This window comes from Rhinolophus ferrumequinum, chromosome 22 (genome assembly GCF_004115265.2).
Source record: "Rhinolophus ferrumequinum isolate MPI-CBG mRhiFer1 chromosome 22, mRhiFer1_v1.p, whole genome shotgun sequence".
NCBI classification, from domain to species: Eukaryota; Metazoa; Chordata; class Mammalia; order Chiroptera; family Rhinolophidae; genus Rhinolophus; species Rhinolophus ferrumequinum.
The window spans coordinates 46,113,418-46,127,566 of NC_046305.1; the positions used below are offsets into that span (position 1 = coordinate 46,113,418).

General features: G+C 47.3%; 1 protein-coding gene across 1 annotated transcript in view; it reads right to left on the reverse strand.

Annotated features, from left to right (window-relative positions):
- The window catches only part of CASQ2 (calsequestrin 2), a 57,512-nt gene extending 44,633 nt beyond the window's left edge, over window positions 1-12,879 (reverse strand). Inside the window, exon 1 of the mRNA XM_033091950.1 lies at window positions 12,391-12,879. Coding sequence (XP_032947841.1) covers window positions 12,391-12,624 — 234 coding nt within the window. The 5' untranslated portion in view covers window positions 12,625-12,879. The remainder of the gene's footprint in view (window positions 1-12,390) is intronic.
- Window positions 12,880-14,149: the final 1,270 nt, after the last annotated feature.

Sequence of the window (14,149 nt, forward strand, 5' to 3'; positions counted from 1 at the left end):
CAGGTGAACAATGGGGCCCCTGGGGGCTGGCTTGGGTGGCCTCTGAAAGAACCTTGGGGACATGGAGACTGGATTGTTTTAATGGGCACTTCGGGGCTGTCACCTCGGTCAATGCCCAGGAAGAGACCCAAGGGCCAGTGCTGTGTATTCTTTCCACTCCATCACATTCGAGGTACTATAAAAACAATAGCAACGATAAAACGAGCATCTATTAGGTGTTTATTACATACCAGATACTGCTCCAACACCTGCCCTGAATTATCTCATTGAATCTCTCCAGAGGAAGTGAACGTTTGCAGGTGAGGAAAGGGAAGTACAGAGAGTCTCACCAACTTGCCCAGGACCACACAGCATTGGCGTGACGCAGCTGGGATTCCAGCCCCAACACTCTGACTCCAGAGCCCAAGCTCTCATCCATTACATTCAACTGCCTACCCCTGGGCCTCAGCGGGACCTGGGCCTGAATCCTGGCTCTGCTACTTATCAGCTGTGAGACTGAGCGGCTCACAACCTCCCTGATCTCAAGTTTCAAATCGAAAAGGTGAGCTCTAATTCCTGCAGGAGTAACATGGATGCAAGTGCTTCGTGAATGTTTGTTCCCTGTCAGTCCACTGCAAGGCACCCCCATGACCCTGAGCCCACGGTTCTGGAACCGGAGCCTGTACCAGCGTTACCTGCAGGGAAACCTTGTGAAGAGGCAGACTGCTGGGCCCACCCCCGAGTTTGGGACTCAGCAGGTCTGGGATGGGACCATGAACTGGCATTTCTGATAAGGTCCCTTGCACTATTGTCCCCGGCCCACACACCGAGAACCCCTGTTCTACCACCGTCCCCAACACCTATTCCCAGGCTTTCATTGTGTGGCATTTAGTGATGTCTACACTGATTGAATGCGGGTGGCTATTCCTGGAGGCGAGGTTGTTTTCTTTTCATACTAAAAATATTGGTGCAGTGGGATTTTTAAAAAATGCCTTTGACTGACAGCAGGCCAGGCCCTTCCCTTTTCTAGTTTTTCTCAGCAGAGTTCTGTGCCTGAGAACCTGTGAAAATGCTGTCTGGCGGCCTCCACCCCGACCTTCTCTGGTAGCCCCCTCCCCAGCTTTTCCTCAGAAGAGTCCCTACAGAAGTAGTCACTGCATTCCTGGGGCCAGGGAGAGAGCATCCCTTTTCTAACGAAAACTTCCATGGGTGCATGTACCTCATGGAAAAAAAAAAAAATGGCAGAGGTGGGGTTTCTGCTGATGGAACGACCTCCTAAATGTAAAATAATGACTGGAAGAAGAGGGCTTTGATTTGTCCCCCCATGGCACACAGTAAAAAGCAGGAGAGGAACCTGTTACTGGTTGGCTGAACTTTATGAAATGTCTGACTAGTGTTTATTCTGATAACCTCTGCTAATGACAACAAATACTGTAGAGACTAAGCAGATAGCTGTAGTTGTCACCGACACAATAATTCCAAGAACAGCCCTTTACTGAGCCGCAAACCCTGTGCTGGTCATTTTGTACATGTCACCTCCTTTCTTAAGAACTCTGTGAGGAGGGCAGTGTGCTTTCTATTTTACACAGGAAGGTGCTCAGCCTGGAGGAGTTAAGTGACCTGCCTGTGGTCATATGGCTCGTGCAAGGACTCAAACCAGGTAGGTTTAACTTCGTTGCCAGGCGGTATTGTGGGCTATTCACTGTTTCTGCGTTGTATTCACATTTTCCTTTGAGTCTGGGGGGATGCTCTTATTTCCTTCAGAAATAAATCGGGCGGCACAGCCAGGATTCCAATCCTGACACTCTGGCTCCAGAGCCCAGGCTCTCATGCATTACATTCAATTCTCTACTCTTAGGCCTCAGAGGGACCTGGGCCCAAATCTTGGCTCTGCTACTTATCAGCTGTGAGACGCAGAGCAGGTCACATTTGTTCCGTGTCCTGAGCCAGGGTGGCTGTGTGTGTGTCGCTGTAAGGTAGAGGCAGGTGAACGTGTGAGGGAGTACCTGTTGGCCCACCTCCTTGCCAGGCACACAGCAGATGGTGAGGAGAGGACTTCCTGGCATGGGGTCCCGGGCAGCAGGCAGGCGGGCACTCCTGGAACAGGTTCTGGGCACTCAGAAACAGCTCTGGCCTGCCCGGCTCAGCCCAGCACACTGCAAGATGGCACACTGGCCATTTTCCTGTGTGGCTGTCCAAACAGAAACAGCTTATCTGAATAAAACCACAGCCAGTTTACAAATGAGGGCGCTTCAGAGGTTTGGTCAGACAGACTCAGGACATGGAGGGGCTGGCTTTCTTGGTGGAACAAGTCATTTCAGATGCTAAGGCTGAGCTGTGAATTATACAAGAATCCTCTGTGCCAACCGGGGAAGCGCAAACAGCAAAAGAGTAGGGCTGCTGCTTTGCAAGAAAAATCTGAATGTGATTCTGAAACTGATCTTTATACTGTTTGTTTCATTGCTTTACATTCTAATAGTCCTTCTAATAATTTTACAGTGGTTGACTTTCGTGGCATTTCATGTCTGCATTTAAATATTTATAACTTTGAGAGGAGGTCTACCTCAGGGATATGATGACGAGACATCTTATTTGGGCCTGAGTATTACTGAGGGCTTTTGGGGATGACAGTAATGAGAGAAGAAGGTCGCAATTGTCTAAAACGTTTCACATCACAGCGTATTCACCATTTTGTAAAACCTCTATTTCCCTATAGTCTATAGGTGGAGGGAAGAACTTACCTGTCATCCATCACCTCAGTCCATACTCTTACAATAGCCCTTTTTGTCTTTTCACCATCTCACCCGAAGCACCCGTTTTATTACTGAGACGTGCGCGGCAAACTCATCCAAGATTCGCCAGCACTGGGGCACTAAGGAGATCCGCAGTTTGCGAGTGAGTACTGACTGTGAGGATTCGCTCTCAAAGCCAAACCAAAATAAGCCTGACCTCATCAGGCTTTTCGGAGTGCAGCAGGTGTGGGTTTGGAGAAGGCCATCTTTGGGCAGTGAACAGTGGGAAGAAATACCCTAATCCGCGTGTGTTGCTATTCTCTGTGTGGCGTTCCCACATCAGACCATCTGTAGATTTACTTGACTCCAGAAACTTCATTTTTGCTGTCCTCTCTTGGGGGTTAGAAATGCAACCACTGGGACAATTGCCAAAGATAAATAGGTTTGAAGGCAGGGTCAGCCTTGTGGCGCCCAGAAGTTTCTGCTCATGTTGTATACAACAGGTTGGTGCAAAAGTACTTACGGCTTTTGCAATTTTTAACTGTTTAAACCTCAATTACTTTTGCACCAACCTATATTTTGGACGGAGAGTCCCATGGTTAAAAAACAAACAAAAAAATGAGTTGTACCCATATATTAGTGGGCTTAAGCCAGGATGACAAACAGGTCCCTGAATCTGACAGATTCAACCTAAATTTTTAGTATTCTGCTCAATTCTTTTTTAAAAAATTTATTTTAATTTTTAAAAAAGCTCGAGGAGAAATACATTTCCAATATAGGCAGTGCATCTATAATTCCTTGCTTATCCATTTTTATCCATCCATTCATCCATCCATCCATCCATCCATCCATCCATCCATTCGTCCGTCCATCCATCCATCCATCCATCCATGTATCCATCCATCCATCCATCCATCCATCCATCCATCCATCCATCCCATCCGTCCGTCTGTCCGTCCATCCATCCATCCGTCCATCCGTCCATCCGTCCATCCGTCCATTCGTCCATCCATCCATCCATCTGTTTATCCATTCATCCATCCATCCATTCATCCATCCATCCGTCCATCCGTCCATCCGTCCATCCGTCCATCCATCCATCCGTCCATTCATCCATCCATCCATCCATCCGTTTATCCATTCATCCGTCCATCCGTCCATCCGTCCATCCGTCCGTCCATCCGTCCATCCGTTCGTCCGTCCGTCCGTCCGTCCATCCGTCCATCCGTCCATCCGTCCATCCGTCCGTCCATCCGTCCGTCCGTCTGTCCGTCCGTCCGTCCGTCCGTCCATCCATCCATCCATCCATCTTCATCCGTCCGTCCATCCGTCCGTCCGTCCGTCCGTCCGTCCGTCCAGCAAACATTTGTGAAATACCACATGGGTGCGAAGCATTCGCAGCCCCTTTACTCACCCTGGTCATTTCGGTCCAACACATAGTCCGACTCTACAATTAAACGTTGCTCAAGTGTAGGTGAAAATCCAGAATACAAACCCAAGACACTTGTAAGTTGGCACCGCTTACAAACACGAGACAATCCTGTTCAGCTGTTCCTGGGAGCCGTAGAAGGAACATTTGGAATCAAATAGATGTGAATTCAAATCCTACCTCATGCTCTTGCCATTTTATAGCTCTGTGACTTTCGGCAATATCTACTGAACTTTGTAGGATCCTGTCTTTGCACGTACTGGGAGAATATGTTGTAAGCATAAAATAAAATGACATGTGAGTATATAAAGCGCACATATAGGGCATGGTAGTATATAGTAAGTTTGTAATAAGTGCTATTTCCCTTCTCCTTCTCTTCTGTTCATTCAACATTCATTCAACAAACACTGTTGAGTCAGTCCCAGTGTCAGTCAGACGCTGATCTAGATGCTGGAGTACAGCAATGAAGAGAACGAAGTCTTTGCCTCTGTGGAATTTACATTCTACAGGGGTGTCAGGCAATGTGCAAGTGCTATGGAGACAAATAGGACGGAAAGGATAACAGGGGAGCTTAGGGAGTGTGATCTGTATGGGAGGTTCAGGAGATAACTTCTTTGATATGGCAACATTTAAGTACGGAACTAAAGGAAGTGAGTTCTTATCATCAATCAAAGAACATCTTACATATCAAGGGCTAGGTCATTTGCATTTTGTAAGTAAGCAGCGCATGAATATTTGATGACTAAATCGAAGGATGCCTGTTTCCAGTTGAGTGTTCGCAAGACTTAGCTTCACTTTATAAAGCACCAGTTTGCTCTAGGAAGCTTTCCCACAGTTTCCCATGACATATGTTCACATGTTAGTATTCCATACTCGTATGGAATTCTCAGGGTTCTCAGTGTGGTCATTTCTTTGCGGGGAAAGGGCAAAGCGACACAGCAACCAAACAGATGCTTTTCCTCTCTGTCTAAAGGTAAATCCTAGACCCTCAGCTAAGATTCCTTAGAAAGACACCTTCTTACTTGGCCTTGGAAAAGTCGGCAATTTGACTTGAAACCTGTCTAGGAGGGGATTCCCCTTCTGAGGAGGTCCGAAGGATTAATCACCCACTGTGAGAGGGGACAGTGCGAGAACCCTGGGAGGCCTGGCTGACCCCAGAGCCGACCTGAATACCTGCAGCCCCAGAACCGACTTAACACGCCAGCAGTTCTCCTAGTCAGGGGTCTGCTGCCACATCCAGCATCATTCAGGGAGTCAACAGACCACAGGCCAAGCAGGTGCAACACGATTCTGGTCATCTGGAAATTTTCTCCAGCCCAAGAGCACGGTACAGTGTTTTGCAAACTTTAAGATTCCTGTCAATCATCCGGGGGTCCCATTTAAATGTAACAAGCACCCAGGTAATGTCCTGGTCCCTGCTCCGGGGGCCACATTTTGAGCATCAAGGCTCAAGTGGTCCACAGACTCAGCTACACATTAGAATAGCCCTGGGAGCTTTTAAAACCTGTAGTATCCGGATATCATCCCTTACCCCATAGCCAATCAAATACTATCTGGGGGGCTGAAACCCAGGCACCAGAATTTTAAAAAACTCCTTAGATGATTCCACTAAGCAGTCAAAGTTGGGAACTATTGCAAGTGGCTGAGAACATGGTCTAAATTTCCAGTGACAGGTGAAGGGAATTAACATTTGAAAAGCACTGTCTATATTTCACGCACTCATTTAGGCATTCTACATCAATTAATTTTCTAAATAGTCACCCGCATAACAATAATAATAGCTGGTATGTGTGTGGCTTCTTATAATTTTACAATGAATTCTTATTCACCTGCTTTCATTTAATTTTTTTTAATTCACTGAGCTAGAAACTACACGATTGATTTTATAGGTGAGGAAAATGAGATGCATACCCGTGACTTGCCCTGGATCAAAGAGTATGTATAAGAGAAGTTGAAGTTCAGGCACTCTGACCTCAGTGTCTGCTTTTCCCAAGCAGTGCTCCCTCACCTGGGGCTGGGTATAGGAGGATGGCCACGCTCGTAAAGGGCACATAGGAGTCATGCCAGTGACACTGGGCACATTGCAGAGTCTGAAGAGGTTGTGTCACTCCCAGACAAAGATATTTTCTCTGGTATACAAAAAAAACTGAGACCTGACTATGGAAGGGGGTTCAGTCTCGTAGGGTCCTTGGCAGACTGAGAGCAGTGGCACCAAGAGACTTATTTAAATAGCAGCAGAGCCCGGAGGCCTACATTGCACAGGATTCTGATTTTTGATTCTGTCTTAGATGACGGAAAAAGCCTCTCCCTCCCCCATAGGCCCTAAGGAATAATCTGTGCTAGAATCATCATCTAAAAATTATTGAAAGATAATCTGTTTGCCACACTGAAACATGGGTCATAATAATAACCCTGCCTGCTGGCAGACAGGCCATTTCCAATAATTTTTGCATGATGACTCCTGCCATGCAATAGCCAAGAGGGCTTGAGAGAAAGCTGCCAGGCAGGTTCTGTGTCGATGGCAGCAGCTTTTAGGTGGGGAGCTAAAGTGGGACCTCCTTTAGCAGGAAGAGCAGGAGGCCCCCATGGAGGGAACACTGAGGGGCAGCCATGGACCTCCCACCCTAGCTGAGGCCTTGTTGAAAACCAACAGGTGGTACAGGTCCACCTGGCGTGCAACTACCGAGATGATGTTCCTATTTCGGTGCCAAGACCCCAGATTGCCTTCCAGTCCAGGGGACCTAGTTCACCCTAAACAAATGAACCAATCTTTACTGTTCACAATGTGGAAAGCATTGCCTATTCATTGACTCTTGCATTCATTTATTCATGCTAAGGTTACTGAGAGTCTGCTAAGATCAGTGAGTGTTTGATGAATTAATATTTCTATTCAGGGATTCACAATACTTATTTTCATTTCTAAAACACTCACTAACCTGCCTAAGAAAATCCCCCATAATTTCTCCTAATCCAATAAATGTAAATAGTAGACCCCCTTATCCACACAGGAGACATTCCAAGAACCCCAGTGGATACCTGAAACTACGGATAGTACTGAACCCTATAATATACATTACTTTTTCATGTACACCTATAATAAAGTATAACTTATCAATTAGGCACAGTAAGAGATGAACAGCAATAACTACCATATTTCCCCGAAAATAAGACCTAGCTGGACAATCAGCTCTAATGCGTCTTTTGGAGCAAAAATTAATATAAGACCCGGTCTTATTTTACTATAATATAATACCTGGTCTTATATAATGTAATAAATATAATATAATATAATATAATATAATATAATATAATACTGGGTCTTACATTAATTTTTGCTCCAAAAGATGCAGTAGAGCTGATTGTTCGGCTAGGTCTTATTTTCAGGGAAACATGGTAATAATGAATTAGAACAATGATAACAATATATTGTAACAAAAATTATGTGGATGGCTTTGGGCCCATTATTAAGTAGAATCAGGGTTACTTGAACCCAAGCACTGTGATACCATGGCAGTCGACCTGATAACCAAGATGGCTCTGTGTAACTAACTTGTGGGGAGCATCCACACGGTGGATGCAATGGACAAAGGGATGATCCACAGCCTGGGTGGGATGGAGCGGGACAGCGCGAGATTTCATCACACTACTCAGAATGATGAGCAATTTAAAAATGATGAATTGTTTATTTCTGGAATTTTCCATTTAATATTTTTGGACCGTGATTGACCTCAGGTAACTGAAACCACGGAAAGTGAAGCCCAGGATAAGGAGGGCGACAACAGTTTTTGTTGCAGTTCGGCCTATTTAGTGGCTCCCACAAAACACACATGCACAGATAACAGCATCAGCTTTGAATGGGAAAGGTGGTATAGAGTGCCCAGAGATCCTAAAACTAAGGTCCATGCGTGTTTCCTTTCTAGTTTCCTTCTAGAGATGGTGAAGTGGTATGAAATAGTTTCTACATAAGTGTGACGCTCACTAGGAAAAACTGGTGTTCATTTCCTTCCTTCTTTTTCTGACCGGAATGCTGGTTTCCTAGACATGGAGTGGTGTGGAGGAAAGGCCTTGGACTCAGGGATAAGATCTGTGTGAAGGCAGCAGGGGGAAGAGGAAGAAGTAAGTGATTTCCCCATACCTGGAGTAGGCGTTTGGCAGGACAATGACACCATTTCCAGCGAGCTCGGGAACTCCTAAGGTGACACCATACCGACCACGCACAGCCAGCTCAGACTCCTGACATCAGGGTATCCTTCCGCAATGTGGTCACATGACCTGTTCACTCCTTCTGCTGTGCTTTTGACTCACGAGCTGCTTATTGGCCCTTGCCCGTATGTACTTGGTTTCATTTGTTTGTTTATTTTCACTTTCCCTATTACCAAATTTGCTTTGATTCAGGTTTCCTTCAGATGACTTCCAGTCTAGAAGGAAAGCTCCAACATACGTCTCCAGGGAGAGAAAGAGTAAGTTGGAAGGAGACTGGAAGCACTTCTCAAAGGGAGAGAGACTGCACGGTGGCTGAAAATTTGGAAGGGGTTAATTAATAAATGGTATTGAGGTTGCCGGATAGACAGACTCAGCAAAGCCTTGGAGATCGGAGGGAGAGCTGAACGTGGGGACATCAACAGTCTAACATTTCATTCCTCCATTCAACAAGCACGTATAGACCATCTGTGTAGACCTATGTAGCATGCCCCAACTCTGGGGCACTCCAGAGTTAGACTCCAGTTACTTAGAAAGCCAAGGTTGAGTCTGGTGCCTTCAGATGTCATTTGACTAGCCCCTTTTCAGTTTAAGCTTTCAGTGGCCGTCTGTTCTCCCCCTTCTCCTCTTCCCTTTATCAAGCCCTGTTCTCACACACAACTCACACTTGGTCAGAGGCAGGTATAAAATGCCTGGCAACCTCTTCAAGAACTACCTCTTCCAAAGGGGCTTGACTAAGTAGGGATAACAATCTTACCCTCATAGTGAATTTTAGGGAAAAGCTAGCAGGGTGAGACAATATCTGAGAACCATCAGAATCTTTGCTCTTGAGGTCCCCTCCCCCACACTTGCTTATTTGCCTGGTGAATTCCACTCATTTTCACAAACCGGTTCCTGCGTGTCACACTTCCCGCATCTCTCCCGGCACATGGGGCTCTCCCTCTTTCCTCTGTACTCCCAGAGGACCGTGTAAGTTGCTGTGCTATTACCGTGCCCCTATCACACTGTCGCTTCTTGTTTGTGTGTCTTCTTCCATGTTAGGCTGTGAGCTACCCGAATGTCTCATGTTCCCACAGCATCCACCCCAAGGCCCAACCCACAGTAAGTGACAGATGTAGGGCTTATTGAACGCAATTCCAAGGCCCTGAGTCAGGCACTGACCTGCTGGCCCTGTGGATGGGGCCGTTTCTGGGTCTTTTCACTGTTATCCCTTAGAGTGGCAGACACAATACACGTGACTGACCATACCGTAGTACCTTTGGATTTTTATCAGAACGGGATAGCCCTTAGGTGACAAGTTATGAACTTCGAATCTCTAACCTTCTAACCCCAAAGAATCCCTCAGATTTTTTAAACCTTGGGGTGGCAATTCATCATAGGGGAGGGAAAGCCGTTTCATTGGTTGGGGTCAATATTTTTAATGTTTCATTTGAGCACGTAGGTGTCGGTGTGTGTTACAGTAAACAATGTCTCGAGCCCCCTGTCCATACTCCTCAGAGGAAAGGAGCCCAGCTCTCCCTGGGCTGTCTGCCCATGGCGGAGACCTCCTTGACTTGTGGACATCTGCTGGGAACTGCGTCCTGTTCTCCTTCCATCCCAACAGCACCACCCTGGAACTGGCAGCATATTTGCCCGAGGGCGGGTTTGGGGTTCAGGGAAGTTGTTTGGACCACGAAGAACACGTACAGGTTCATATCTCCCCTCTCTTCCCACCCATGGGCTTCCTGGAGCCATTTGTGTCCTGGATGCTGAGGAATAGGCAGCACCTGACAGGTATCCCAGCCAAGGCCCCCCCCCCCCGTCCCACCCACCCACCTTTACTAAAGACGCCCAGCGCCCTCCCTGGTTTGGACATTTGCATCTGTAGTGTCCCCAGGGTTCTGTGCTTCTCAGCCCTGTTGGTGAGACATCTGGCATCACCAGCCCCAGGCCTGTGGGCTCTTGAAACGCTCCTGAACAGAGGGTCCAGAAGCATCTTGTGCCCTGTCTCACTGACTCCAGCAGTACTGGGGCTAAGACTTCCTTCGCCTGTACTAGTTGAGTGACCTTGGGCAACTTAGCCTCTCCGTGCCTCAGTTTCCCTGTATGCAAAATGGGGATAGTAACTGTCCCTACGTCATAGGAATAGTGTAAGGATTAAACCAGCCAACACATACAAAGTGCTTAAAACAGTCCCTGCACACAGTAAGCATTCAATAGATGTGCATTATTTAATCATCTCACAAGCATGTGAGATCATTATTATCATAATATAGTATAGAACAAAACCAGATCTCCTGACTCCAAGTTCTGTGCTCTTTCCCTACCCATGACACCCACTCCAGCTTGCCTGGGGGGCGTCGACGTCCTCCTGTGCCAAACTGCCCCCTCGTCAGTCTCTGCCGGCATTCTTGAATCAAAGGTGTCTGACGGCATAGTGAGCCCAGAAGGAAGCCCCTTCTCATGATTTTGCCCAGAATTAGTCTTTGGGGAAAATATATCCTTGTGGGAGTGTGTGTGTGTGTGTGTGTGTGTGTGTTAGTATAATAGGGAATCAGAAATGGGGTTATTGCCTGCACTGGCATTTTTTTTTTCTGAGTTCTAGGCTGACTGGACAGTGATAAGCAAGTACAGTGGAATCCTTATGCCTTCAGTTAAATCTTTCATAAAAATCTCCCTCAATAATTGAGCAGGGCAGTTTGACATGGAGACGAACATGTGAATGAGAATTTCACGGGCTAAGCAGCAGCGATGCTGGATGTCCTGGTTTTTCCAGCCTACAATTTTCCCATGTATTTGCTACAAATACCTAAGAACTGTCCCCACTTTCTCTCTGGTTCTCAACCACCATGGGAACCGAACTTCCCCATTCAGCCCTCAGGGTGGAGCCTGATGGAAAATACAGTGGTGATGGTGGTTACTTAAAAAAGGTTAGCTTTTTGTCAACTAGAGTTCTCTGTAATGACCACACTGCCATGTAAACCCTCTGACAATAGGTGTTTGCAGGATGACCTGGAGACACTTAAGATTCTGAGGTGCTTTTTAAATTATTGAAATTATTTTGATGTATTTGGGGTGGTTTTCCTGGATTTTATTACAGTCATTTTTGTTTTGGGAATGCAAATCCACATGGGTGTTATATGGTAATTCCGTGAAAGCCTTTGATTAAGCAGAGCTCTCTCTCTGAAGGTGCTGCTTAATACACTGCTGTAATTCTCAAAGAGCCCTTTGCACAGATTTGTGCCTGGGCTGGGCTAGGCTGGGCTTGGAGGCTAACAAGGGATTGTGGTGACTACTAGGATTGTTGGCCCTCAAGGGTGCTCCTGAGTGTAAATGACCCTACACTGTCCGGGAGGAGGCCCAGGAAGAGCTCCGAGGGCACTCACACCAGACTCGAGAATGGGCCCCAACGCCCGGTTTACAAACGGGCCACGTAATGCAGATAAAATAAGAACTGACTTCAGCACCTGCCCTAAACTCACACCAAGAACTTTCTGAGGAAAATTTTTTAAAAAAAGATTCCCATTATTGAGTGTGCAGCTAAGATCGCCACGTCTGCACACCATGTAGTGTTGACCGGAACCAGCGTTGACTGAAATCACTGAGCAGTGCTCAGTGATATTCCCCACCTGACCCACAAAGAGAGGCAAGGTGACACGACTCCTGCTCCTCCAGGAGCGTCAGGAGACTTGAGAGAGCCAATTGAGAAATTAGCACACACAACGAAACCCGCTAACAATCCCGGCAATTCATGTCAGTCAATCTTTTTAAGAATAGTTTTAGCATTCTCTCAGAAAAACAGAGTCTTGGGACTACCGCCCTTAACAAATCAAGAGAACCACCAGGTGACAGACTTTAAGTCAGACCTATGTGTTGTGTGACACGCTCCATCGTCCCCATTTGCAGAGTCTGGGCCCACCCTGGTTGTCCACACATCCTGGCTTTGCCACAAGAATATCTGCCCGACACAGCAAGATTTCAGGATAGGTTGTCTGCGCCCACCTGCCCACGACCCACCCACTAGCCAGCGTGCTCACCTGGGCGCCTGCTCAGCACACACCCCCTGCTTACCTCCAGCACAATTTCCTTCAGCTGGAACTGTTTCTGCGCAACTTTATCTGAAGACACAGGCTCGTGGTAGTAGAGGCAGAGCAAGTCGTATTTCTTCAAAATCTGCTTGAAGTTCCTCTCAGTTAGACTCACCACGCGGTCCTTGCCATCGTACGTGGGGAAGTTTAACCCCTCTTCTGCCCTGCAGGAGGACAGCAGGTAGAGCCCCACGACAAGCAGGTGAGCCCTCTTCATCTGGGAAACGTTTGGGTTTTCTTTCCCAGAAATACTGAGTTCAGGAAAGAGGAGGGGAGACTCTTGGGGGACTTGTTGGGAGGAGTGGGGAGCACGGAGGTTGCCTGCGTCTCTCCTGCCCTTCCTGGGCCCTGAAACCAACTCTTCACTTCCTGGGGTCTAGCTACTGTAGTCCCGGGCTCAGGAGAAGAGAGCGGAGGCACACACACACACGCGTGTGGAGCCTAAGAGCCAGGCTGTGCAGCCAAGCCCCAGATACCTCGCATAGCTCTGCCCAGCCTCTGTCTCATCAGGAGCTCCATTTTTAGGATACACTTGTTTCAGGCTAAAAATAAATCATGCAATGAATTAAAAAGTTAGATATGGCACTGTTGAGGGATTCGCTGATATGGCCCGTCAGAGGGGTAGGGAGGGAGGAGACAGGAGGAAAAGAGGAGAATGTGTGCATATGAAATAAGGCAGCCACGAAGGTCAAAGAAGAGACATGAACTGAGAGGGAGGAAGAGAAAACGAGAGGAGGTGGGACCGTGGCACCGATCGGCAAATGGAGATGTTAGAACGTCCACAGTGCGTGCCACTCAGACGGTATCGAATCTTTCTATTGTCTCGGGAGGTAATTCCGCCTGTCACTTCCTGGGGACAGCTCATCCATCCCCTGCCTGCTCCCTGCTGACATGGGAATAAAAGGGAGCCCCGAAGTGGACCTCACATTCTGCCTTTCCTGCCTTTTCTTCTTAGAAGCCCAGCCCTGGCTCGTCGCTCGCCATGCCCACATGGCTGCACCAGTCATTGGGCAAAGGGCACAGGGACACCCTTTCCCACCAACCCTCCACATAAAGGACTCCAGTGACCAGCGCACCCACGGCCACAGGTCCTCCCCTACCACTCCCGCCCACAGCTGAACTCTACCAACAGCAGGAGAACCCACCCCCACTGTAAAATTAAATAAAATAAAAGTCAGCAATCTACCTCAGAAAACCTTAAGTTTTTTGCCATCATCCCTGTCGTATTTCTCTCTGTACATTAACCCCTAATGTATCATTTTTGCGCCTTTCCTCTTTATTGGAGACAGAACGGTATAGCGGGTCTAGAAGCTGGAAGGATGAGAGTTCAAATCCCCCGTCCGCCTTTTAATAGCTGAATGAACTTTGGAGGGTCACTCACCCTCTCTGAGTCTCAGCTCCCCCCACGTCAAATGGGAATAATTATAACTATATGGTAAGGTTTGGGACATGTAGATGGAAAAGCATGGTACAAAGCAGGTGCCCAAACATGGTAGTAGCTCTTATTTCGTTCTCACTGGAGATTCTGGAACATGTTAGTATAATAATTACTTGCCAGTTTGTAATAGTAACGGTTGGTGAACGCTTTCCTGTCCATTTTCTCCCTGGTTCCACAGGCAGTGGGGACAGAAGTGATTAGGTGCTTGTTTCGCAGGTGAGCTGAGTTGAGATTCAGAGAAATCAGCAACCTGTCTGAGACTGTTGCTAACAGCCAGCGTGAGGCTTTGCTGTGCCATGGAACC